The sequence below is a fragment of the Lipophrys pholis genome (genome assembly GCF_963383615.2).
Source record: "Lipophrys pholis genome assembly, chromosome: 9".
Taxonomy (NCBI): Eukaryota; Metazoa; Chordata; class Actinopteri; order Blenniiformes; family Blenniidae; genus Lipophrys; species Lipophrys pholis.
The window spans coordinates 25,602,345-25,629,544 of NC_137639.1; the positions used below are offsets into that span (position 1 = coordinate 25,602,345).

General features: G+C 40.8%; 2 protein-coding genes across 11 annotated transcripts; one reads left to right on the forward strand and one right to left on the reverse strand.

Moving 5' to 3' along the window:
* Positions 1-444: 444 nt before the first annotated feature.
* Positions 445-10,721, reverse strand: hibadhb (3-hydroxyisobutyrate dehydrogenase b). Its single transcript, XM_080472505.1, has 9 exons — positions 10,682-10,721; positions 9,086-9,333; positions 7,317-7,477; positions 7,130-7,239; positions 6,927-7,048; positions 3,174-3,307; positions 2,908-2,984; positions 2,674-2,830; positions 445-2,195 (listed from the first exon to the last, which is right to left on the reverse strand). Exons 2-9 carry the CDS (start codon positions 9,153-9,155, stop codon positions 2,037-2,039), a joined length of 990 nt encoding a protein of 329 aa, XP_080328631.1. The 5' UTR covers positions 9,156-9,333; positions 10,682-10,721; the 3' UTR covers positions 445-2,036.
* On the forward strand, positions 10,719-27,200 carry tax1bp1b (Tax1 (human T-cell leukemia virus type I) binding protein 1b). Of its 10 annotated transcripts, none has more exons than XM_080472495.1 (18): positions 10,722-10,833; positions 12,459-12,652; positions 16,293-16,395; positions 16,778-16,968; positions 17,485-17,643; positions 18,352-18,500; positions 19,111-19,201; positions 19,860-20,045; positions 20,200-20,451; positions 21,502-21,675; positions 22,576-22,648; positions 22,798-22,916; positions 23,015-23,140; positions 23,656-23,742; positions 24,693-24,897; positions 25,252-25,406; positions 25,502-25,587; positions 26,179-27,200. In XM_080472495.1, exons 2-18 carry the CDS (start codon positions 12,515-12,517, stop codon positions 26,375-26,377), a joined length of 2,493 nt encoding a protein of 830 aa, XP_080328621.1. In that variant the 5' UTR covers positions 10,722-10,833; positions 12,459-12,514; the 3' UTR covers positions 26,378-27,200. The 10 variants fall into 10 exon arrangements, with proteins under 10 accessions (XP_080328624.1, XP_080328621.1, XP_080328623.1 ...); XM_080472497.1 differs by having other exon boundaries at positions 21,505-21,675; XM_080472498.1 differs by lacking the exon at positions 23,656-23,742 and having other exon boundaries at positions 10,719-10,833.

The following is a 27,200-nucleotide window of genomic DNA, read 5'->3' on the forward strand; positions in this document are numbered from 1 at the left end:
TCTGGGTGCAACGCGGTGCGCACATGGCGCAAAGTGTACGCACTTCATCCAATTAAAGCTTATCAATCCCCCAAACAGGACGAGTTCAATGACAACACACACACACACACACACACACACACACACACACACACACACACACACACACACACACACACACACACACACACACACACACACACACACACACACACACACCATTTTGAAATAACTACTAAATCATTCTAAGTTATTGTTAAGGAGGCACAGACAACACGTGATCTACTATTAAGTGTACCAAACTCAAGAGTCCTCCTTCATTGTTAATTATTTCATTGTTAATTTTGTAATCTATTTGAAAAGGTAAATAATAGATATACCACAAAATAATACCACATTTCATCACGTTACAATCAACCAAATAGGTGGTAAACTCGTGGAATAATTAGATGATCAGATAGCTAAACGCATTCAGGTTTCTTTTATTAGAAAAAACAAACAAACGTCATCTGACATTATTTTACAGTATATATGTAAAGTTCAGACATTCTGCAGAATCAGACAATTTTCGCTTTCAAAATTCAAGGTTAAGAAATGTTCATCTATAAACGTATAAAAAATCTTGCTCATAATCTACACTAACTGAAAATCAATTTTCTTGACTTGTTCCGATTATTTCTTTTCTCCCAGAAACACTCTTTAACCAACATTTCTGCAAAGATCGGTGCATTTTTCGGCTCCCGTTTAAATTTCTATACAATACATGAAACACAATCAGGCTCGTGGATGAAACTAAGTGAAGATGTTATAACTTGGTCTGTGTGTGTGTGTGTGTGTGTCTGTGTGTGTGTGTGTGTGTGTGTGTGTGTGTCTGTCTGCTGGAGGCCTAAGACCAAAGTGCTGCTCTGTTTGCAGCACCTATCAACTGGATGACAACGCGGCTCTCAGCCAACAGTGCTTAATGGACTTTTTATGGGTTTGTCTTGTGATCGGCTGACCTGTGGCACCTTGGCCCCTCAGTGGTTCCTGGGGAACTACAGATCAGAAACATGCCGCCTCCCTTCTCTGGTGTTGGGGATAGAGAAGAAGGACAGATCCCCAGATAATGAGACGGCTGCTCGACGTGAAGGAAGCAGGCAAAGCTTTGGAGGTAAATTGAGAGGAACATTATGCAAAAAGGGGCTCCATCACAGGCTTCAGATTTGTGCCAGTTTGGGAAAATTAAAGTAAACCCATTCACCTGATTGACTCTCAGACTCCGGGAGCAAATATTGTGCAGCAAGAAGCTGAACAGAGCTCATTTACAATTTAAATAGCTATTGTTTCAAACAGAAAGTCTGTCTGCGGTCTGGCTTCATTGGAATGGAAATTTGTAATCTGCAATTGTTTACAGATTTAAAAAAAAAAAAGTTTACCCAAAACCTTCCTATATCAGCTGACAAATAACCAAAAACTATTCAATAAATTAGGTTGCATCAGCTGTTTATGTATATGTAAACATTTAATGTCAACATGAAAATTAGGACATGAATGAAATATGAAAATGTTAATTAAAAGAATGTGAATAGTCAACAGTGAAGACAAATCTGGGATTTATTTTCCTTATTTATTAATTGGTAATGACATGACACAGTAACAAATTCCAATGTCCATCCCCCCTATGACCAGAGAAAAACAAAAACAGAAAACAAAACAAACAAAAAAACAGCAGCATAAAGAAATGACCACAAACAAATGATAAATATGTGGCGACTGAAGTGTATGTGTGTCGTGGTTTAGCCCGTACAGATAGTGAGCGGGGGGGGGGTTTACCAATCAATTTCTAGTATCTGACAGTCGGGAGTGCTTCGTGATTTCTTTCTTTTTCCCTAAAAACCTATATCATAATAGATACGTGAATTCTCACGAGAGGAGGTCTCGTTATCTGTCCCGCTGTTTAGGGAGCTCTCTGGCCTTCATATCTTTCACAAACCCGAGGGGAAAAGAAAAAAGTCCCCTCACTATGCATCGTTAGTCCTGTGCATGGCAAAAGGCTGCGGACGGGCTGGAGGCGGACTTCACTGGCCCTCCTCCTCACGCAGGAACTGGAATACGGAGGAGAAATCTTTACTGGCGTAACCGCGCGCACACATCATACGGTAGATCTGATGGGCCAAGGAGCCGAGCGGGACAGGAGTCTTTGTGCTGGTGGCTGTGTTCTGCGCGAGGCCCAGGTCCTGATAGAGGAAAGCAAACATACGTTTAGAAAAGCCGCCTCAACTGAAAATTTAATTCTGAAAACCAAAACCACAAGTCCACACACACCAAAGAGCTTTTCTCTATGTTGTAATAATACAAGCCTGATCCCTTTCAAAAGGCATGTAAACGACTGCTGAATAGCTCACCGGATTATTTTAAGTATTATGGCCGACATGGAAGCTCTTTATTGCAACACTGTCAATGAAATAACTATTAAATACACAATATATGAGACAGAAGCGAGCCCTAGAGCGACTTACAGTAAATGACATGCACAGGCAGAGATGAATATATATTGAAAGAGAAAAAGGTTATTTTATGCTAAATTATTACTTTTCCTATCTTGTCTGGTCCAAAAATAACTTAACCTTCAACAGTAAAATCTCTTCAGATTACTAAGAGGAAACTACAAGTTTTACAACCACAAAATCATATTGCCAAGATTTAAAAGCGGACCTTTGCCATGAGCTGAGCGCCGAAGCCTCCGTGGTAGTTGTTTCCAGAGGGGACGCCCTCCATGACTCCTGGCACCGGGTTGTAAGTGTCACTAGACCAACATCGGCCGGAACTCATGTTCAGGATTTTGGACAGAAGTTTTGGATCGAGACCAAGCCTGTGAATGAAAATCTGATTTAGCTTCACGTTGCGATGGCTTCTCATCCATTCACTTAAAAGAAGCTTCGCCGTCACCTGATTCCCAAGTTCATCGTTTCCGAAGTCCCAATCATCCCAATAGCTAAAAGCATGTTGTTGCAGATTTTAGCAGCCTGCAAACGGGAGACCATAAATTGTAAGTAAATAACTCGGCCAATTCAAGAATACATTCTGACCACCTGAATAATGGCTTACAGACACGAGCACTCATGTGCACATGTAACTGAAGAGAAACCGCGCAGTCAATCTGAATTACAAATCCGTTCGGACGGTTCCCGGCCAATATGGGTTTCTGCTCACACCTGTCCGGTTCCAACTTGACCACAGTAGACCACATTAGCTCCCATGCAGCTGAGTAGTTCTTTGGCAGCAGTAAATTCCTCCTCTGCTCCTCCGACCATGAAAGTCAGTTTCCCCGAGCTGGCAGCGCCGACACCTGGGGGGGAGGGGGGGCACGCCGACGTCAATACACAAGTTCAAGTCAAATACACAAATTCTTTAAGCAAATAAATAGTGTTGATCAAAAATGATTTTCTAAAGGGAGTGGATTTGTCCATAATTTAAATAATTTCTGTAGATTTACTTTCTGGTTTCTGAAAATTGTAGATTCTTGAACATGAAAAGCCAATCTTCAGGAATCAAAGTTCGCTTACTGCCTTTAAATCTTAAGAATAAAATACATTTTTGTGGGTTAAACCAGTTGCAGAACAAACTAACAATGTGGACATTAGAACTTCAAGTCTTTGTTGCATGTCACCTCCCATTTCCACATCACGTATTCCATAAAATGACCCAAAACCAAGACAAACAATAAAAAAGAAAAAAGTGTATTCACTTTAAGATAAATTAGCCTTCATTGAGTGTCTATATAGTAAAAACACATTAGACCTACAGCCAAAATCATTAGAATAAACAAAATGTATTTTTTTTGCGCAAATTAAATACAAAAAGCAAAACTAATTGAAAATAGTAACAAATACTAAATAAATAAAACCAGATGAACCTCGATCATCTGATCTCATTCTGCTTAAAAAAAAAGGTTCAGTCATGCCTTCCTGAATTTAGAAAACAGCTGTGTCTGCATTTTTCTGTACATCTGACGATGCATTCAGGTTCACATGGGGTTAAAACCTCAGCGATCCACAATAACCAGGTGGAAGCTCCCAGGTTGCCAAGAAATTAACCAGCGGAGTCTTATAATTAATGCGAAACTTTACAGGAAGTCGACGCGGAGGGGCCAAGATGGGTGTAATACGTTTCCCCTCCCTAATCCTCCTGAGCGGTCTGCCTGGAGCATTTTGAATTAAACGGGAATCTACACAGGCGGAGCTGGAAGTTATGACAGGATGAGGTATAGGAAAGGCATGAGTAAGGGATTTGAAAAGCATCTTGAAGTGCTGTAATTCAAAAAAAAAAAAAAAAAAAAAAAAAAAAAAAAAAAAAATTCCAGAGTTGTAAAAACTGCAAAAGTGAACAATTGGGTTAATATTTCAAAGCTGAGCTGTAAGTTTTCTGCCATTCATTGAAAAGAATGGGTTATAAAAACTGAAAATAGTCATTTCTATCTTAGAGAAATTAACTACAAGAAAAGTACAAGACAATTAATCTCTGCCGACCAAGCAAGTTAACATTATTGTTCAAAAATAAATGTGTATTTTTCTCAAATGGCACTCCTTGATTCAAATACTGCAACGTGTTTCCCAGTTAAACAATCCATTGATCGATGCAGGAAGTTTGTCACAACGTCGGAGAAGCCGAGTACGAGACATTTCTTTTTTTTTTTTTTTAAACAGACATTTGTAGCCGAGAAGCTTTTACCTGAAGTTTCAAACTGAACTCTCTTCAGATTGCACGCAATTAAAAAAAAAGTCCCATTTCTTCCTTCACTCTCTAGTTTGATTATCACCACCTTCCACCGTCACTATAAGTAAATCCAGTAGTTTTCCTGGAGGATAAATTTGTCATCCTGTCAACTGCACTAACCTAAGAAAACTACTTTAAAGACACATGTTGTCTCAATTATGTCGTCTTCTCCGCGTGTGCTTTCAAGTTCCCGCTTCGACCACACTGCCACTTCTTTTGACTCCAGTGTGACGACCGGAGATGTTCAGACCGTTTCATTTAGGGGCCAAAGGCTGCTGACTGACGTGCGCTATCAAAGTATGACACACATTCGGGTTTGCGTCGGTTAAAGTGCCGCCACCGCACACAGAAGTTCAAGGGAGAGAGAAAGAGCGACACAAGTTTAATCCGTGTGCACTTCCATGGGACGGAAGTGTGTAAATCATTAGTAATCTTTAGAGCCAGACTATTTAAAAAAAAAAAAAAAAAAAAAAAGCGACTTCAACTCAAAGAGAGTGGCCGTCTTGACGAGGCCAAGTTCAAACAAAACTGCGTGGAAAAACCAGAGCCTGCACTACAACTGGAAGAGCCTCTTCTTTCTTCGCTACTGGATGCTGCTGATGATTTCTATTAAGCAAAACACTTTCACACACTGTAACACTTTACTTTCCACAATAAAAGCCCTCAACATGCCTATGTGTAGAAACATCCCAACGCAGTAAAAATGAATTAAGATGTTGTTGAATCTATATTTTACTAGTGTAATATTGGAAGAAAAGAAAAAAACGGGATTGCTAAGAAGCTGCTGTAAATATAATGATAAGAACTGAGTGACACAAGAAAAGCGAATGCACAAACAAGAGAAACAGCCTGTAAAAGAAAAGTGCTACACGTGGAAAAAGTTGACTAAACACACAGCAAAAATGTAAATAAAAAAAAACTTAACCAAACACAGAAATGTCGCCAGTAGCCCATAAAACTAAAATTTGTTTGACATCAATTGTTCCCATATTTGTTTAAAAAAAAAAAGTTACCAGCAGCTCGATGCTGCAGTGGTTTGTGACTCAGGGTTTTAATGAATGGGGGCAAAAACCTAATAACTCCGCTTCATTTTAGTTGTTTTGAAATAAAATGTGTCACAGATTTGTTTTGTTAGGCCTCCTCGCGTTTCATTTATTTGCATGTTTATCATTAATGTCAAGCTTTCAGACCCATGCAGGGACGTGTTTTTGTTCGGGGGCAAACAAAGAAACAAAGATTTTAATGTACTGCTACAAAAAAAATAGCAGCTTCATGTGTAATCAAACAACAGCAACAGTTGCCAGTCCATCATCGGCTGAAGCAAGAAATTAAGCGCTCCGTCTCAGAAACTCAAACTTTGACGTAGTTTTTACTGTATAAAAAATGGGTGGTTTTCTGGTGTAATGCTATTTTGTTTTTCTTCCCCAGGTTGGGACAGAAGGGAGACTGGCTCTTCAGATGTAACCATAAATAAGATGCTGGCAGAAGGTCTTCATTACAACTCAATAAAAACTGAACAACTCAAGAGTTTCACCACCTGCTTCATTCTGCACTGAGAACTCACGAGATCAGACTGGGGGACTGTGCCGCTCTTTGGCCATCGATAAACGGCTGCTGGACGTCAATAAGTCATAAAACGGGTTAAAAATTATGTGCATTCTACCTGCAATGCCACGGTTTTTTTGCACTAAATTTGAGGGTGAATACTTCTCTTTACTGAATATGCAAGCAGAGGCAACCAGCATTAAAATATACACTACTGTAAATGTTTTAAGAAAGAAAAGACATTTGTAAATCTATTTAGTGAAATCAAAAATAAAGTTATGCACATAATTTGTGGGTATAGCTGTGTTTCTTTATTTCACTCCAAATGAGCTTTAGCAGACAAAACTTGCAGAGAATAACAGAAACCTGAGGAAATATACTGCATTTGGTTAAATTAATATCTCCCCCTGCACCAGATCCTGGAGGGACTAATTATATTATCTTGTGGTAGAAAGTGGCGTTACAAAGCTGAACGGCAGCTTGATACACTCATTTAATCACTGCAGCATAATACATAGATCCCTTCATCATTCTTCAGGCAAAAAAAAAAAATGTATTGCCTCTTCTAGGGACACAAATCGATTTTTTTTGTGGTTGTAGAAAAGGATGATTATTAAATGAAAAAATAAATAAAATAAAAAAATCACCTCCTGATACAGGCGCATCCATAAAAACTGCCCCCATCTTCTCTGCAGCTGCAGCCATTTCTTTGGACACAGAAGGATCGATGGTGCTGGAGTCAATTAGCAGGGAGCCTTTCTTTACCTTCCTGTTGAGAAAAACACAGTTTGCTGAATTTGGAGAAGGTGCGTTGCGATTATCGCTGCCATTATCAGAGAGCAATGCCTACTTGAGAACGCCATTGGGTCCAGTGTACACATCGATGACATTGGGACTAGAGGGAAGCATGGTGATGATGCGGTCGGCCTTGTCTGCTACCTCGGCAGGATTATCCACAATCTGAGAAACAAAATCTTCCCAGCGTTAAAAGGGAACAGCGAGGAGTATGCAGAAAGAAGACTTTCAGCTGGTACTACCTGAGCGCCCAGCTCTTGCAAATCTTTGCAGGACTCTGGAAACACATCTGTCGCAATGACTGGGTATCCGTGCTTCAGCAGGTTTTTTGCCATTGGGTTTCCCATATTTCCAAGACCAACAAAGCCCACCTGTGTTTTTGAAGCCATAGATCTTCTGGAGACTAGAACATAAACACCAAAGGAATGAGACCCAATAACCTGGAGAACTGCACAGAGAAAACACAGCTTGAAACCTGAAATACACTGAAATGATGTTCAGACCAAATTGAAATGCCCGATTTAAAGACGGAGTGTCAAACATAAGGCGCGAGGGCCAAAAACAAACCCCAATAAGGCTACGACCCATCAAACCAACAAAGAAATGGTAAAAATGACAAAGAAAACATAGATTTCATAAAATGTCTTAACGGTAGCAAATACAACACAACACTGACCTGAGATTGCAAGAGAAAAATAACAAACTAGTCTCAAAGTCGGCTGCCAGGGTGAGTTTTTGTAAAAACAGGCATTATGCAACACTTATAGAAGTTTTTTGGGACATTTCACTGTATTCCGCAGCAGAAGGTTTCATTAAAATTGGCTTCGTGTTGAGATTATAGTCATTGGTTGAATTTTGTAAAAATCTAGATCTCGTCATCACGTATACTTTTCGCCACAACAAAGGAAAACTTCAAATTGAAAGGTTATTACGGCACTATTTTACCAGGCCAGCTCCCTCAACAAGGTAACCTCCAGACTCCAAACTTTCACATTGCCCAAGCTTTGTCTGTTGACAAAACAGTATTTATTTATTTTTTTACATCATGATATATTACTGCGTATAGTTGAGTATAGAAAATGGATGGGTGTGGGGTTTCACACTTTAAAATCCACTAAATTAAAACATTAATCTGCTGTGACACCCTAGAATCTGGTTGAAAATTCGAATCATTGAAAAAAATTCCACAGATTTGACATCTTCCCACAGGTAAGAGAAACACTTTAAATGCACATGAATTTGACCTTCATGAAATAATCTATTTGCATTAAAGAGTTCAGTTTTAGGGCCAACATGAGTTCATTGAGGGATACTTACAGGGTAAAAACTTTCGACAGGTCACCCACAGAACAAACACACCGAGACAAACACACACACACACACACACAATCACAGCTAGGGGCAAATTAGAGTCAAATACCAATACCCCAAGCACCTGTTTTTGGAATGACAGAAATCCACATGTGCACAGGAAGGTCATGCAAACTTCATGCACGAGCTCAGGTTCAAACTCTGTGAGGGGAGTGCTAACCACTACATCACCATAGGTCTAAATAAAGATATAACCAGCCTCAAATTTACAAATAAACTGATGCTATTTTAGTAATTTACCCAGAGAAGCTCCTCTAATATTCCCCATATGTTTCACTGCTTATACAAAGTGGAGGTGACACTCATTACATAACATGTCTCAAAGGAAAAGACCCGGACTGAAGATCATGTGGGGATCATTTTTCACCCGTTTTTAAAACATTTTGGACGACATGCACGATCAAGCGGTCGACCAAACTAGAAGCATAGTGTACAGTGAAGAGTCAGACGAGCCGCAGACATTACAAACACACACATACATTCACACACGGACCGAAAAGTGAGTTAAACTTCTCTCACAACACTTCAGCCTATCGTGTAGCTTTCTTTTCACAAAGAGTCTCCAAAGACCAACTCGGCTCTCTAAAGAAGGCGTAGAGAGTCGTATAAGGTGGTCACGGTGTCAGTTTACTCTGCTTACCAAGTGCAAAGTCAACATGTTTGCAGCAGCTCCCCACCAGGAACCGAGACCCTCTCAACACAGCGGCCATGCTTCTTTCCTCTTGACCCGACGCCTGACGTCACCGTGCGTACGTTCACGACGGCCGCTTCTTCCAATCAGGATAGAGAGATGAGAAGTGCGCCCGCCCACTTTCAGCCAGTTTCATCGAATCAGATTGGGGGGAGGATCATTTACGCTACTGTACATCCAACGATTCCTGTATGTTACTGTGGATGAGAGGACATACTGGAAATTAAACTCTTCTTACTAGATAGATAGATAGATAGATAGATAGATAGATAGATAGATAGATAGATAGATAGATAGATAACATTATCTGAGAAAATACACATCATTCATAAATACTATTAGTTCATAAAACAGTGTAAAATTACAAATATACAACAGTAGGAAAATGCAGAGTTTACTAGACTGTACTGTCATATTATTCTGTGGATATATTTATCTATGTATATATTAAATAAATATCTTTATGGTGTATTTACTTGTTTGGTTCTTTTTCTTATTCAGTTTTTAAACCTTTGCAAACTGCAGCTCCATGGAGTAGGTATATCTGATCTTATCTTACCTTATCTTAACACCTGAGCTCTGTGACAGCAAACAGGGAATAAGCTCCTGTGTGTGATTTAAGTCACGTGCATGTAATGAAAGTTCAATTAAAAACTGCACGTAAGTGAATAGATATTATCAGCTGTGTTCAGAAGTGTTAGACTATTCTTATTATGTAATCTAACCATGGCTGCCTGGTGCCTTGGTGGTACATTATATGTGCAAAGCCCTTTCTATTCTGCTGCTCAAATAATGGATCTGTCATTTGCCCAAAAATCTGCGATTTGTGTTGTCTAATCCTAACCCTTACTCTAACCCTAACTGTAACCCTTTGCGCTGTGCAATTGACCAATGCTTGTGCTCTAACCCTAACCGTAACCCAATAGGGCTGCACGATTGATCAAAGCTTATGTGATGTGGGCGATATAACGATTCATTGTTCTGATTCTGATTATTCTGATTGCACCCTAATCCTAACTGTAACCCCAATCCTTAGTGCTGTATGATTGACCAATCGATTGACCAATTTAAACCCTAACCCTAACCCTAGCCTTAACCCTGAATGTAACCCTAAAACTTAGCTTTTCACAATGATCAATGCTTGTGCAATCAGCCATTTTGTGCGCTTATTATGAATCCATTATTATTATTTTCTTCTTTTTTTTTAAAATTACTAAACAATAATCTACAATCTACATCTTCTTATGTAACAAAGCATATATATATTTTAAAATGTACATTTTGGGATGCATTTTTTGCGCAGCGCAATCGGTAGCTCGAGCCAATCACCCAAAAGCGTTTTCCATAGGCTTCGCTCCCAGATTGCATACGTCAGAGACCGGCTTCTTTTATCATCCGCCCGTGACCGTGGTGATAGATTAAATCCAGAGAAATAATGAAGTAACGTTTTAAAATATCATATTTAATAAACATTAACTCCATGATGTATATTTAGCTTGTCAGTGTATGTTATTCTGAGTAACAGCTTATTTCTGGGTTTATTACCTTGTTCCAGTGTTTCTGAAGCGGACACTCTCCCGGAAGTGACGTAGTGTTGTTATTATTCCAGGAAGAGGACACGGGAAAGCACTGAACTGCGTCAACAATTGTTTCTATGATATATTGGGGTTTTAGCTGCGATACGGCATGTCAACCAGGTAGGTTCGCTGTCCATTTAAATCAAAGTTAATGAGATTTGAAGAAGCGAGGGTCCAGGCCGCTTGACATGTGCTCGGAGCCTCATCGTGCGGAGTGTTTACGTTAGCTGTAACCTTGTCCTAATCCAGCTGTTAGCTCCCGACTCAAGCGGGCTGCTCCGCCTCGGTTCAGGGCGTTGTGACGCCGCCAGCCGAAACGTCGTATAATTTTAAATCTTAAATTAATATTTCACTCGGGGGTTAATATTTTCTCCGCCTCGTTAGACCTGTTATCGACGTGCCATCGAAGTACGGCGAGTAGCGAGTTAGCCGCAGAGCTAAATTAGCCTGATAGGATCGCAGTTTTTTTTTCAGGCCTCGAAGCTCGTTATCTGACAGTTTGAGCCACAAACGGACTTTGAACCAAATATCCGTCACTGATCAGCATCAGGTAGAGATGGTCTGTTGTTGTTTTTGTTGTAAGTTCTGTTGAGAGATCTTCGGCAGTGTTTTGATTGTTGCAGGCCTAATTATGTCGAGCTAAAATGCATCAGCTGAGGCCCAAATGGAAAATCGCACCTGACGCGGACCTTCCGTTTGATCTCATTTCTCAGTTATGATTTATATGAATGTCTCTTGTTGGATGATGAGTTTTTATGTTCATATTTGATAAATATTTTACCTTGGTATAATCTTCTGTATTGTCATGGTTGACACTTAGTTGGATTCACTGTGACGTTATCTTGCCATGTAGTTACTTGTATTAATTTTGTAATTATCTTTATATTGTACATTGGCTGTCTGACCTTATAAAGCACAGTTAAAACATTAAGAAGTCACATCTAATAGCTAAATCCTATCAAATAGGATTGTCAACTTGCAGCAAAACAAATGAGAGTATTCTATACACAGCCAGACTACTTCATCTCCAGAGTTACCATCATTTTATAAGCAAAACATATATTACTGAAAGTATTTAGAAAGGTAACATTAAGATAAAGTTAATTTTATGATGCATCATTAGTTGTAACAAGACTTCATCAGTCAAGTAAAGACTACTTTTTATTACAACAATCTTTTCACATCCCCTGTCAACATGTAAACAATCTAATCCTTACTGACTTAATCTTCACTGATATTCCAAGAAATGGCAACACATTTTGAGGATAAATAGTTATTAGAGGATCACAAAAACAACATTGGGAGTACACAGTGTGCTGAATCACAGCTCCTTATTCAAACAAAAAAAGATTGTACAGTAGTCAACAATAACAAATTACCATAATAGTGGTGTCACAGTTTTGCTATACCAGTTAAACTTGCCAATAACTTCTCTGGAAAATAGATAAAAACATCTGGAGCGTATATTATGTTAAAAATCCTTAAAAAAAATCATAGACGTGGTGGACGAATTGCAGTTTACAACCTTATTTGATACATTGTGTGCAATATGTGATCAAACTGATGTATTGTGATGTAATTGAAAACTTGCACATCATGTGACTTGCGTGGGTATCATCAACCTGTTCATATCGAGAGGCAAATGGGACACAACAGCAGGCTGCAATAGCAAATCCTGGTACGCTCATTTGACTATGTCCAAGTCTTAAATTCAAATGCCTCCATTGTTTTCTCTTCCTGTGCAGCCACTACTGAGTGATTTACGACAGTGTTCCTGGAGGGGACTTCCAACGGCAACAACATGGACACATCAAACTTTGCCCACGTGATTTTTCAGAATGTGGGGAAGAGCTATTTGCCCCATGCGGCCCTGGAGTGTCACTATACCCTGACGCAGTTCATCAAGCCACATCCAAAGGACTGGGTTGGCATATTCAAGGTGGGAAACCCTCTCGTTGCATTACGAAAGGCTTTGAACAATGCACAAAAATAGATACAGTGTGACTGTGGTAGGTGGTGCAGAAATAATTGAGTGTGTACTCTTATGACTTGAGTGTGATGTCATGAATGGTGAATTTACTGTCTCATACCTGATTCATACTTCAGAGCCACGACACCCTACTTATTTTACTCTGATGTCAAATTTGTAAATCTGCTCCATAACTTGGCAGCTACACCTTTCATTATTGTTGAGACAAGATGAGATCATTTCACACACAAAAAAGAAGACTTGAACAAAGTGTTAATATAGTTTCAAGACAAACTGAGAGGGCTTGAGTTAGAGTCGTTATCATGTTTGAAAAATGGGCTTGGCAAAGGGAGTGGAACATTTTGACCTCTGCATCAAGCTGGAGTGTCCCAGATGGATCTTGTTATTGGAGCATGTTAAATCCAGCACAATGGCAGCAATATACTTTAGCCTCATCTGCAATGAATTGTGAATGGTTTCAGGCTGTTTTTAGAAAAACACGCCCTCATCCATCCACTGGGGATGAGATAGAAAGTTGTGATTAAATCACAACAGATCAAAAAACTCAATCTGTGCCCTTTTCATTCGATCTCTCTGTGCATCACATTCTGGCATTGAGCTTTCTTTGTATTGACTATTGAATGTAAGAATATATCTACAGCTTTACTGTAACAGTATATTTTTACATTTGTTCCAGCTAAAACATATCTGATAACACCAACTACAGAAAAGTCAAATTATGTCAGCTACATTACACAGTGACATCTATGCAAGGGTCAAAATGTTTTTCTGATTTCAAGAACAAGTGTCTGCTGGTCAGACCAGGCCTGTAAACATGAGGATGAAGACTTTGGTGTTTTCTCTTTCAAACATTACATACACTCTTTTTGATAACAGTTCAACACTGCACCATATTCTCAAACACATACGTGTACTGCTCCGTGATTGTTGTATTGGATTACTCTGGCTTGTGCTTAATAAACTGGTATATCAAGTTCTGCCTACTCAAACATGGGCCTTTTGTTTTGGTTCTCTGAGGCAGGAATAAGCACGATACAAACTTCTGTTGATCAGATATCTCGAAGAGGAGAAACTCAGTCTAAAATGATTAAGTTTAGAAGGTCTTGACATTGAGCGGAGGTCAGATTATACCGATTTCTTGGTTTACTTTTATTTGTGTGCTGTGAAATCTTTTATGTGTTCTGCATCTGGAAAGTTTTGTTCCGATGATTCATGTGTCGTGATTGTTTTTAGGGCGCAGGGTTTTCCCGAGAGCTCAGTAAGAATTGAGGTCAGGTTAGGATACAGAAGGTGGATCAGGTATTTTCTCCAGGCTTTTCAGATACTTTTGTAACTGCATACCACCTCACATTAGCCGCAGGGCAGGCAACAACTGGCAGTATAGATCTTTAAATCACTAATTTCTTGAGTTTCCAAACTACAGAGCTTGACTGGAAGGGGCTGAGCGCTCGATAGTAAATCTTGTAAATGTTCCTGACAGTGTTGACAGATCAGACGTTTGCTGCCAAGCTTTTCTTTTATTTGTATGCAGAGAAATACCTGGATAGGTAATTCATCAGTGTTTGATCCATGTGTCAGTCGGAGCTGCTTTTGGATCCAACTAAAGGAAAAATAAAGGAAAAATAATCTCTATTGTTTGAAATGTTGATAATAACCCCTTGTGTATTATTTTGCACATTTTAGATCTGACTAGCTCAGTGATATATGACAGTTGCTGCTGACTTAAAAAATGGTTTGGTTGGTTGAAATGTGACCTTCCAGCAGAGCAGTCTGTACAATAAAGTACTCAAACAAAATGTACTTTTGAAGACTCATCGACGGGGACAGAGTTTTGTTGGTCGTGTGCACAAAAGCAGCCTTTGACCCTGTGTTGTTGGAACATTTGTGCTGTGAGCTTGCCTTCATGCAGGAATGCTGTTGGGACAGGTTGTCAGTGTGGCCTAAGAGAACGCAAACCCAGCTTTATAATTAACCTGTCTTTGAAGCACTACCTCTGCGTGATTCATGAACAAGTCACTCCTGAATTCAAACAAGCTGACTGGCACACGGACAATACATTACCTCCTGCAGCCATATCACCACAGGCTCTTACAGCCTTTCTTGCACAAGTATGACTCTGTTGGAATGTTGGGGAAAAGTCAAGTAAAAACGTGAGCGTTTGTTCCATCAGTGGCCTTGTTTAACATGCACAGCTTAGTGAAGCTACGGTTGTTTCTCTTTAACTGGATTGGTGTCTTTGTTCGTTATAGATTCATACAAAGGAAACGTGTTGCCTCCTCGATGATAGGCGACATGCAAACTTTGAGTTCATCGTTATCACAGACCCCAACAGATTGAAGTGTGCCTCTCCACCAGGCTTCATCTGTTTGTCTTTTTGTTTGTCTTTTTAAATGCTGTTTGACTTCCGGATCAGGATCTGTGCACAGAGCTTTATCATGTATGCAGATCACCTCAACCTGTTCCAGTCCGACTGCTTTGTATACATAAAGGAGTTGATCAACTCAATTATGTTTACATGTACTTTTTAAGTCCAGTTTTATGTAATCACTTTAGTCGCCAGTCCAATATTTATTTTTTTATATGTTAGTCTGACACTCTCTATGTCCTCTCCTTCTATTTATACACATTACAGACCAGTCGGTGGTGAATTCCTCTCGGAGCATTCACCCACCACCTCTGTAACTCTAATGAGTGGACTGGCGAGGGCTAGCTTTCAGTAATGACACTCACTAACTAGGTGCAAGTTTTAATTGCTTCCTGTTCTTTACTGCTGGAGGCTGGAGCTGCAGTGGGAACAATTGGGGGTTTGGGAGCACCACTGCCTTCTATCTCTGGCTCTGATGAACACTTGCGGTATTGTAGCTGTAGGCTGTTTTTAGTCATTTGAGAAACACAATACCTTTTGTAAACTGAACAAAAGATGCATAACTGCTCTGTTTGCGTGACTATTTTTTAAATTGTTTTTTTTTTTTAAATATTGTGCAAGTCTTGAGGACACTTGAGGATGTTTTGTGGCAGGGTCTGGTGTTAGAAGCGAGTTTTACTGGTCTTGTTGTGGATGCATGTGTGTGCCTGCGTGTGCTCACCAAAAACCAGCCAGTTGGATGTGACACTGATTTTGTTTGACAGTTTTATGGCACCAGTCTGAAGTTATGGATGTATTTTCTGCACTTCCCCCTCATCAGCCATCAGTTAACAACACATAAAATACGTATAATTACATTTTGGTTTTCATTCTCAAGTCACCTATGTATAAAATTTTCACCTGTTTCCCTCTTCCTGTTCGGAGTGAGTTGTAGCTGCATTTCCACATTCGGGCATGTTCATCACAAGGCCCCGGCCACATGGTGACCAGGAGTGGTTTCCAGATGATAATTCCCCTTCAAACATCTCAGTGGGCGTATTCTTACACTATCATCTTGACATAGATCAAAAACCTCACGATTACTGTAATAAACCAGGAGGAGATATTTGGAAGTGACACTCGGTGGATTTCGGGGAAGTTTTCCAGTTAGTTCTTCATTGTTGTTTACTCACACTGATGTGGTGAGAGTGTCTGCTTGAATGGATTCCCCTGCATGTCTCACAGGTTGGATGGAGCACAGCGAGGGACTATTACACATTCTTGTGGTCGCCTCTTCCTGAGAACTATGTGGAAGGCACCGCAGTCAACAGAACAGTGGTCTTTCAGGGTAAGATCATAGCATAGTTTTCTATAACTTTGACACCTTTTGATAACCACAAATCAGAGACCTTATTTCTGGTGTTAACAACACTGAAGTTTATGTGCTTTTAAAAAAAATAAATATATATATATATATTTTATACCACTCTTATAAAATCATGGAAACTGATATAAAGGAAGGAAAGGCGCGTCTTGATTTGTTTTCAGATTCAAATCAACAGCTTTACAAATGTGCAATGTGTGCTCCAGATGACTTTGATTCCACATCGCAGCTACCTCTGCTTGTTTCGAGATAGAAGTTCTCGGTCCAGGGTGTTAGGATAACTTTTTAGTTTTGCTTCCCTATCATGTGCGTTGAATCCGCTGACTGTGGTGTGGCTCTTCATCAGGATATTATGTGCCCAATGACGATGGCGAGTTCTACCAGTTTTGTTACGTGACCCACAAAGGGGAGATCCGGGGGGCAAGCACGCCGTTCCAGTTCCGCGCCAGCAGCCCGTCGGAGGACGAGTTGCTCACTGTGGAGGACGAATGTAACTCTGACATCCTGGTGGTGACCACGAAGGCCGGCTTCCTGGAGGTAAAGTACACCTGAGCATCGGCACACAATACGGAAATGTTGATGGCTTTTCTTTAACTTTCATGTCCAGCTCTGCCAGCTTCAGTCAGATTTGAGGAAAAAGTATCCTACATTAACAACATTTTGCCCATAACATTGAAATAGTAATACTAAAACTGAGATAATTAGATCCTTTTTAAAAAAAATTAATTCTTTATAGTTTTAGTGGTCAAAACCAAAACTACAGTGTTTCAGGAGAGCAGACGTTTTCCCTTTCATTTTGGCGACAGGCCTTAATTATCACAGTTGAAATGTGTAAATAAAATGCTATGAACATTTTAGTTTATTAGTGTAGAAATAATCAAGTTGTATTTATCCTTCAGACACACTCACATTCACTCTATATCGTAATTTAGAGTCACAGTTTCACTCATATTCTAAAGTTTGACGTGCAACGAAAGAAGAAACTGTACTTAAATGCCATTTGAATAAGGTTTGATTTTCTCTTGCTGTCTTTGCTTTGATTTTCCTTTGCAGCAAAAGGTGGAGGAAGCCCAGAGAGAGAAAGATGAGCTGCTTACAAAACTGTCCCTGGTGCAGCAGGAGAAGGAGCAGCTGGAAGCCGAGAAGGAGAGTCTGCAGAAGGAGTTTGAGCAGGAGAAAGAGACGTGCGCCCAGCTGAGGAGAGAGAATCAAGTAAGCTCCGAGCTGGCCGTGTTCCTGTTCAACGGCACTCTTAAAATCAGTCAAGAACACCCTCTTTAAACTTTAATATTGCTGTGGAGCACATGAGTGTATGAGTGATAGTCTTCTTCTTGTAGTACTTTTTTTAATTGGCTGAGCAGTCTCTTAGCACCCCCTAGTGAAGGAGCCCAAGCATACCGAGATGCACTGAAAGGATAAATCACCCTCTGACAGATATGAATGTCTGTATTATCAGAGTTGTAATTCCACTTTTTATAGCATAACATTAGGTCCTTAAAAGCATAGTCGGTAATAATTCATGTTGTCGTCCTCCGCAGTAAATCTGCGAGTTTTAAAAACGACTTTCAGATGAAAACATGATTACAGATTTTGTGGTTGTTAATTTTATGACGATACTTTTATGTGATTTTTTATTTTTTTTTATTTTTTATGTGCTGTGAAAATAAAGATTCCAAAATTTAGACTATAAACAAATTTTAGGGGGGGGGGGGACTGTTTAGATTTTCTCTTTTTGCGATGTGGATTTTCAGGCACAACATTTTAATGCTTTCTGCTGAATTTACATCAACTTAAAATCAGAGAGGGACATGGAAGTTCTATTCATATATTATCTTGTCATGGAAGATTTTAGCTGAATTCAAGTAGATCTTGCCGTATATTATGCAGCTTATTAATCACGGAGTGTCGTCTTTTTCTCAGGAGGTGCAGCACTCTTCCCAGGCCCTGGTGGAGGAGAAAGATGAGATCAAGACGAGACTAGAGGAAGCCACAGCGAGAGTTGTACAGCTGGAGGAGGATTTAATTGGAGTCACACAGAAGGGCCTTCAGAAGGAAACCGAACTGGACAGGTGAGTTTTCAGTGAAGAGGCCGTTGCAGATTCTCTGAATCGCTGGTGTTGGTCACTATTCTCAAGAGGTGGCAACTAAAAAAAAAAAGGTATACAAATTTATTACTGCACATCAGTAGACTTTCAAGTTCTTTAGTACTTATTTTTCTGATAGATGTTTTTAATAACCTTAGAGGCAGTAATTTCTCCTCTTTAAATCCTTAAAATTGGCCCATTACAATCTTTTAACTTCCAGAGACGAAGATTTAACGTTCCAGTGAGGGAATTAAAGCAGCTGAAGGTTGTAGTTATTTATACTGAAGCTGCAGAATTTGATTTAAATCAAGCTGTCAATAATGTTCAATGCCAATACATCCTGTTACATTACCCTACCACCACCACCTCCATTGAAAAAGGCTCATGATGCTTTAAAACGACATTGAGTATCAATGAAATAAGAAATAAAAAAAGAGTAATTTTTACTTCTTACTGTCGTATTCCGAACCTTTACATCCCCCTCATGTATCTGTGGTTTTACTTTACATAAGTAATGTAAGCATTTTTCACAACTTTGCACAAAGGCACCGTGTGAAATAAAACGATCTTCATTTGATTATTTTTCTGTGTCCAGCCTCAAAGACAGATTAAAGAAGTTCACTGCAGAGAAGGAGTCACTCGAATCCCACCTGAAGAATGAAAAAGATGAGAAGGAACTCTACAAGGTAATTCACTGTCCATTATTTGCTCTCTGAAGATGGAAACTTTAATAAATATTTAGCTTTGTGGCAATCCTTGGAAAAAAAAAGAAAAAGTTATCATTTAAAGATCAATCCAGAATATAGACTTGGAGGTCCAAGCAGGAAGCAGCTAAATCATTTCCAGTCACACTTTCATCGTGTCTGGTGCAGCGGACTGCTAAGTTAGTGACAGCTTTACACTCTGTAATTAAAAAAGAAAAAATTCTCTTTCTTTCCTGTTTTTCACTTCAGGGATTATTTTGCATACCCTTGCCCAACGTTTAAGTCTAAACAGGGAGCGCCTTATTCCGTCTTCTGGTCCGTCTGGTGTTTGTGTGTCTGTTGTGGCGAGCGCTGCACAGGAACTGGGAGTGCCACACGCTGCACTGTCGCCACAGAAATGTAGTCAAAGAGCTATACCTAATTTAACCCTCGCAATCACATGGGGGCTGGTTCCCGCAAGGATAACTTCATTTGCCGATCTTAAGTGTCTGTTTTGAAATTGAGGTCATGCTAAATTGACTTAATGGTCCTTTTATTATTTGCAGTTTCTTATTTAATTGTGACTAGTCTCGTGTCAATTACCGAAAAGTCAACATCCTTATCGTTTGTCGTTTATTCTGTGTCTGCGTGTGTGCTTCAGATTCACCTGAAAAACCGGGAGCTGGAAAACACCAAGCTGAGCGCGGAGCTGCAGATGCTGAAGTCTGTGGATGTAAACAAAGAAAACACCATTGCACAGTTTAAAGAGGAAGTGGGGCGACTGCAGACGTGCCTCACCGAGAAGGAGAAGCAGTACAAAGAGATCCTGGCCAAAGTTTCTCCTCTGGTATAAACAACTCTGTTTACAGACCTCCCAAATGATAGTTGGGCAGATTAGGAAACACAACAACACTTTTGAGCATGTTTTATGATATGATTTTACATTTAAATCCTGCACGCGATACATTGAAAGTCATCTTTAGTGTGTTTGTGTCTGACAGGGAGAAATGAAAGCCCTGAAAGAGCAGTTACGACAGAAGGAGGAGCAGCTCCAGGCCAACCAGCAGCAGTCCTCCTTGTTGGCCGCCGAGTTGCGAGACGCCTCCAGCGCACGTGACCGCACCATGTCCGAACTGTACCACATGAAGGTCGAGGTCGATGCCCTTCGCCAGGCCAAGACCGAGGCCCAGGCCCAGTGTGTCCGCCTGGAGCGGCTGGTTGAGCAGATGAAGACTGAGGCCAAGCAGGAAGCTGTAAGTGTGCAGACCACAGAACGTGGCAGTACTTCCTGTTTCCTTTCAGTCAAAATACCTCATTTATTGTTTGATACAGTTATTATGAATATAACCAGCCTTGAAGAGGCCATCTCAGTCGCAAAATTTCGATTATTCTAGAAGTGCTTCTCAAAAAATTCCTTTCATTTATTGATTGAAACCTGCATATATTCTATATTTATTACACATCATCTGACATTTTTCAGGGTTTTTGTATTTTTTGCATAAAATCTGAACTTGGAAGTTATACAACTCAAAACACACAATGAACATTGGAAAATTTCATAAATTCACATGATTTTTGTTGTTGTTTTTATTTTATTTTTTTGATGCAGGGGCCTTGATTGTCATAATATTCTTTCCAACAGCATGAAACTCTTTAGTTTTTGTGTTGTAAGTGTAGAAATAACAAGCTGGACAGTTAAATGTTTAATGATATTCAAATAGTTTGAGATGCATTTGTTTTTTCCTGTGGTGATCAACAACTGTAGTGGATTTCTGTTTTTTTAATCGTCGTACCATCTGAGCTTGGCATTCAAAACAACACATAAAAAGGAAACAAATATAAAATGCTTATCCTTATTTAATATGTAAGAAGACGATGATATCCAAAATATTTGATCAGAATACAGAAACATTTGAGTTTAGATATTAAATATATCAAATAAAGGAATTGTTGAACTGTATTGACATGGTTTGTTGAAGACATTCAGATACTTAATTGGTTGCATAGAGAGTTCAACAGAAAGTTTCGACATCGTGGGGGTTTTACTGCTCCTGACATTAAAGGAGGCTGTACTTCTTTCCATAGTTGCGTTTTATTGATCGTCAGTCATCCACTGAAGTATTATATGATGACACCATTCAATATGAAAACATGGTTAATAATTTTATTTATTCATTGACAACAGATGCTTTTTTTTTTTAATAGGGATTTCCTGTTCGGTCTGCAGTGTTCTAGTGGTGTTTGCTGTTGGCTCATTAATGTCGTCGGTGTCTGATCTGTTGCGCTGTAACGTTTCACATCAGCAGGCCAAAGCGGAGGAGGAAGCTGCCGCGGATCCTGCTGCTGTCGCGGAGCTGCAGAGAGAGGTGGACGACTTGAAGCTGCGGCTGCACATGGCCGCCGAACACTACAAGGAGAAATACAAGGAATGCCAGCGACTGCAAAAACAAGTGCTGAAACTGTCTGAACAGCAAGGGGTAGGTCCCGCCAGATGGAAGGGAAGAAACAACTTTAGATGAAGGGGGGTTGGTATATGTCCCCCCTCTGCTCTACGTGTTCACACTCCTGCTAAGTTATTTAAGCAGGGGAAGGATACAATTCATTTCTACTTCATAATTATTAAAGTTTCTTCACCAGCAAACCAAGAAATCTTAAAGTCTTAAAGCAGAACTTCCTACTTCACCTCTGAGCTCACATGCTGCACACACTCAGGTTAAGTAGTATATTTTGACTGGAGGTTGGATTGTCTGTATTTGTACAATAAAAAAACACTATTATTGGCTGTTGTGATCCAAAGAGGCTGCAGGAAACCTGCTCGAGTCAGATTTATCTCAATATGAAGCCTTTTAACCACTGGATATGCGAGTCATATGGTTTGAATGATTCTTACATTTCCATTATAAGTTCTATTAATGCATTTTGATAAAAGACAATTTTTTAAGTAACTCATTCTCTCTGTAGCATGATTCTGTTTGGTCACAAACTGCACCCAGATTGGATGTATTTGATTGAAAGTAGAGAAACTGTTTCAAAAATCTAACACAAGAGATTGTTTTGCCACTGTTATTACCAGCTGGGGATTTCTTATCTGAAATCACAGCATAAAACCCCAATATATGTGTTTTTGCTTTAAGTTTGTCTGTATAAGATGTTTTTTTTTCCTTAAGGCAACTGTACAAATTAGTGTTTTTTTTTTTCCAAAAATTGCGTAGATTGTATTCACTAACCTAGTTTTATGTTACTATTTGAAGCCTACACACCCTCGTGTGTGAATCTCGGTTGCTTATGACGTTGTTCATCAGTCATTTTTGTTTAAATTAGTGTGTTTGTTTTGCTACTTTCTTTGATTTTGTTTTATTTCTCTATATTTTCTGCAGGATTTCAAGAGAAGCTCAACACAAGAGGCCACAGCCATCCCTGCATCAGTGAGTCCGGACACTTCAGTGCCAGGTACTTGGACCTCATTATTCTAAATTGTGCGTCAGGAAGTAAACCGCTGTGTTCAGATTGGAGGCAGCAGGTTATAGCGACAAGTCTTATTTTTTAGGTTTTTGTTGTTTTGCAAAGATAAATGATGAAAAAACCCACTAACTTTGCAGGAAGTCCAGGTTCTGCTGATCCAATGCTGGAGGCCATCATCCAGGAGAAGCTGAAGGGCATCAGCAGGGAGGCGTCTGACAGGAACGACAAGTACAGGAAATGCAAGCAGATGCTGATGGTGAGACATTTGTCTCTTCACGGTCTCTTTGTGGATCTAAAACTCAAATGATCTGGTGTGATGAAAAGCGGCCCGGTTCACTATCTGTTGCTCTTCAGGAAGAGAAAGAGCGTAGCTGCATGTTTGCCGATGAACTGGCCAAGATGGAGGTAAAATTTAAGGAACAACTGAAGACCAATGAGAGCCTGAAGCTGCAGTTGGCAGCAGAGGAAGACCGTTATAAGGTTAGTATAGACAGCCTGTGGCGGACCTTTAGCAAAGTCTGTAGACTCTCCCGTGCTTTTTTTCTTTCTTTTTTTTTTACCTCTTGTGTGTGGCTGGTCTAGCTCAAGCACCGAGCCTTTGATGCTATCTCTCCCCTCGAAAACAGTTGCTCTGACATTGTTGTTTACGAGCGGGCCTATCTGCGAGACGACGTTTTACTGCTGTTTATGTCGGGCTCTGGAGACGAGCAGAGCTGTGCTCTCGGGAGTCATCTCTGGTTGCCTGGCTAATGCCGTGCTTGGCTCGGGTCAGGCGGATATTTGCTTAATGTCTCGGAGGGATTGAAACAGGTTGTTTTGCTTTTGAGCTGAATCGTACATAAATCAGCGCGCCAGTAGTAAGGGGAAAGCCTTTTATGGCTCGGATCAATTTAAGTCACAGATGAAACTCGTGACTGTATATCATTTATGAATTTTTCTTCAATCGGCAGGGCGTCAAGGTTTGGTAATCATTACCTGTGTTGTGTTTCCGTTAGAGCCAGGTAGCTGAGAAGGGACGTGAGCTGAAGGAAGTGAAGGACACGCTCACTCTTGTCCTGAAGGAGAAGGACAAACTGGAGGGGGTTAGTGACGGCTTTCATTTTCTCCTTTATGGACTTTAGCCACTGTGAAAATTCCCTGAAATGTGGCATTTTCTCCGTCCCAATCTGGTGTGTGTTTAATATGCTTTTAATTGTAGACGCAGAGTAAATGAGTTCTTTTTTTCCATTGCATTACTTCGGGGCCATAGTCGAGGTCCTCGCTGACCTAAAATATTGCTTGGAGGTAATGGAGTTACAGTTAAGAGGAGTAGAATGACCCAATTTGAGGTTTAGACTGTAAATTAACTTGGCGTCTGCGAGCAACGTCAGTAAAACGCAGTGTCGTTCCCTTTGAAATAGAAAACAGTTTCTTTTTTTTTTTTTTTTTAATTAGGGTGCTAATTAAACTGGTTGTGTGAGCGAGACGAAACCCGAGTTCTCAGCGAGCGGTGATGTACGGCCGGCGTTATCGGACAGGGAGGCACAGACGTCTGAAAGCAGACACGAGTCGGTGGTGGCTTAAAGGTTATTAAAGCAAACGTGCCGTCTGAGTGGCTGCCGCTTCAGCGGCGAGAGTGACATGGTAACTTTATGGAAAAGAGTGGTGGAGCTGTTCTTGTGGGACATTCCTGGAAAAACACTGGAAAAAAACAATTCAAAGTGGAAACTATCTGCTTGTTTTTTCAGTTTTTTTTACAAACATTTAGTCACTTCCATAGCACAGGTGCATTATAACATGTATTGTGATAACATCTGAAATACAAAGTAGGCGGAATGATAAACCTCTAATCTTAAGCCTTCATCTGACTATATTTGTTTAGTCTTTCCAAACTTTAGATTAAATTAAAGACACTGAAGATCAGTAGATATCAAAATCAGTCAGAATGGAACTAATTCAGGTTACATATCTAACCACAATACTAGTCTGGATAAAATCTGCATAAATGAAAGATGGTTGGTGAGATTAATGTTAAATCACCTCTCTCCTCCAGGACCTCCAGAAAGGCGGCAGCAGCGGCAAGAAGGGCGAGCAGGGCGGCAGTGAGAAAAGCAGTTTGGAGAACCTCCAGTCCAGTGTGCCTTTATTCCTGCAGTACCCGGTCCCGTACACCCAGGACGCCCCGACCCCTCTCCTGGTTTCTCAGAGCCCCAGCAAGCTTCAGTTTGGGAACCCGTACTCCGTCACCGACTCTAAAGGTCGGTGCTCCTTTCAGAGTCTCTGCTGAGTTTCAATCCTGCAGCGTGGACCAAAAAACCACCAAACAAATTCTGCAGTTTTATCCATTTTACAGGCTGTGAAATCTTAGCGGGTGTAAACCTCCCCCCCCCCCCACCCCCCCCCCCCCCACACACACACACACACAATAATCCGCCGTGCATTGTGTTGTGTGTACACAGCAAACTATAGAATGTAACAGAATGTGGCTCGCGACAGCATGTTTACATGTTTTGTTGCGCGCCCTGAAGCGAACCAGACCCGAGCACAAACATTTGCTCTAGTCCAGCGGACTTTCTTTACAGTAGCCACATTTCTCACGTCGCTCCCCGCAGATGAAGCCGACGAGGAATTCTCTGACGAGCAGCCGCTCAGACTGCCCCCCGTCGGCCCGCCCTCCTGGGACAGCAACGTGGTGTGTATCCAACCCACTCGCAACCCCAGCCGGCCAGAAGGCCACGAGGAGTCGGAGGAAAAGCAAAACAACAATGTGAGCCACGCCAAGTGATTTGCGGATTTACATTTTTGCGTGCGGACAGTTTTATTTTGTTGTAATTCTTAAATATTTGCGTCTCTCTTTCTCAGGGAAATGCCAATGAACAGACCGCACCAATTGAAACCCACAGTCCCTTTGTAAACGATGGACAAACAGCCTTCTGCTTTGATCCCAGGTAACACAGTGGCTCCACCGCGCAGTACGGTTCAAATGTAGGCGGGGTTGTGGACGATGCGGGGACGCGTTGGGCGAAAAATGCGGAAGCGGCCGGCGGCGGCTCCGCGGCCGTCCGAGTAAAGCTTGAGCCTCGTTGTCTGTGACACAGCTTCAATGTTCTCATTGTGAACAGCAGCGTCCAGCTGAAGCTCCTCCTCTCCTGTTACTGAGAGGAGCGTCTGCACCTCGTCGGAGGACCGCCATGTTGTGTCACTGACGGTGCCTTGAGATATTACGTTTAGTTTTGTTGAGCCCGGTATTTTCACAGTGAACGTGTCCGTCCGGATGTAGCCGGACTGAGAGAAAGTGTCTATCAAGAGCTAAGACCAAAGACGCTGCCGCGATTCTCTCACGATTGTTGTCTTTCATCCGGGACGGTGTATCGGGCTCAAAGTGTTTTTCCGCTCAGCCCCTTCTCGTCAGTTTAAGTTGAACAGTGGCCCACCCACGTCGCAGTAGACAGATGCTCTCTATTAGTCTTCCCCACATCAGTGCTCCACTGCCTAATAACCCTCTTCCTCCTCCTCTTCCTCCCCCTCCGTCTCTGCAGCATGGACATGAAGCGATGTCCACTCTGCGAGGTCATCTTCCCGCCCAACTACGACCAGAGCAAGTTCGAGGAGCACGTGGAGAGCCACTGGAAGATCTGCCCCATGTGCAGCGAGCAGTTCCCGCTGGACTGTGACCAGAAGGTGTTTGAGAACCACGTGCTCACTCACTTCGACGGCCACCCGCTCAACTTCGAGTAGCGGGAGCAGAAACTCAGCGCACCCAGTCTGCCAACGTCCCGCCGACCACTGAAATCAAGTCTCTCTGCACTCTTCTCTGCATGTAACGGTGTGAAGATCCTCTCTCTAGGACTATGCTGACTTTCGCTTTCTTAATCAACTTAGAGGTGATGTGACATTTTGAAATGACCTTCTAATTCAGTGTTTTATCGCAGGGCTACTGAATTAATTTGTTAACCAAAAGGTTCAATTTCCTTCCATTTGGATTTGAAAAAGAAAAACCAATACGGGGGGGAAAAAAGAAGACTGTTGTCCATCAAAATTGACTCACAGATCTGTTAAACTGCAGGATGTAATGAATCAGGGAAAGAGATAAGTGTTTACCAAACTTTCGTTTTAAAACATGCAACCCCCCCCCCCCCCCCCCATCACTGTACAAGTCATTCGGTCATTCTTTCTAGAAAGCAGCCTTGGTGCACTATATGCAGTCAGGGAGAATCTTCAGTAATTATATCCACACATGATTATACAGTATATCATCAGATCATCTATTTTAGAATAATTAAAGCCAACAATATTGTGACCGCCTTGATACTTTGTGTATGATATTATAGATTTGTTTTTGTTTTTTTGTTAAGTTTCCTTTTGTTGACATTTTAATCCTTCAGTACTTTCATATGGTTAGCTGATCAGTGCATGCTGAGCTTCTGTTCTGATTTCCCTCTTTTAGTTCTCCTCTTTTAAAGGATTAAGTTATTTCATTCAAACAAATGTTTCATTAGTTCAGTGAGTTTCATGTATCTAAAAACAAAACAAAGAACTAATAAAGTCTGTTCAAAACCCA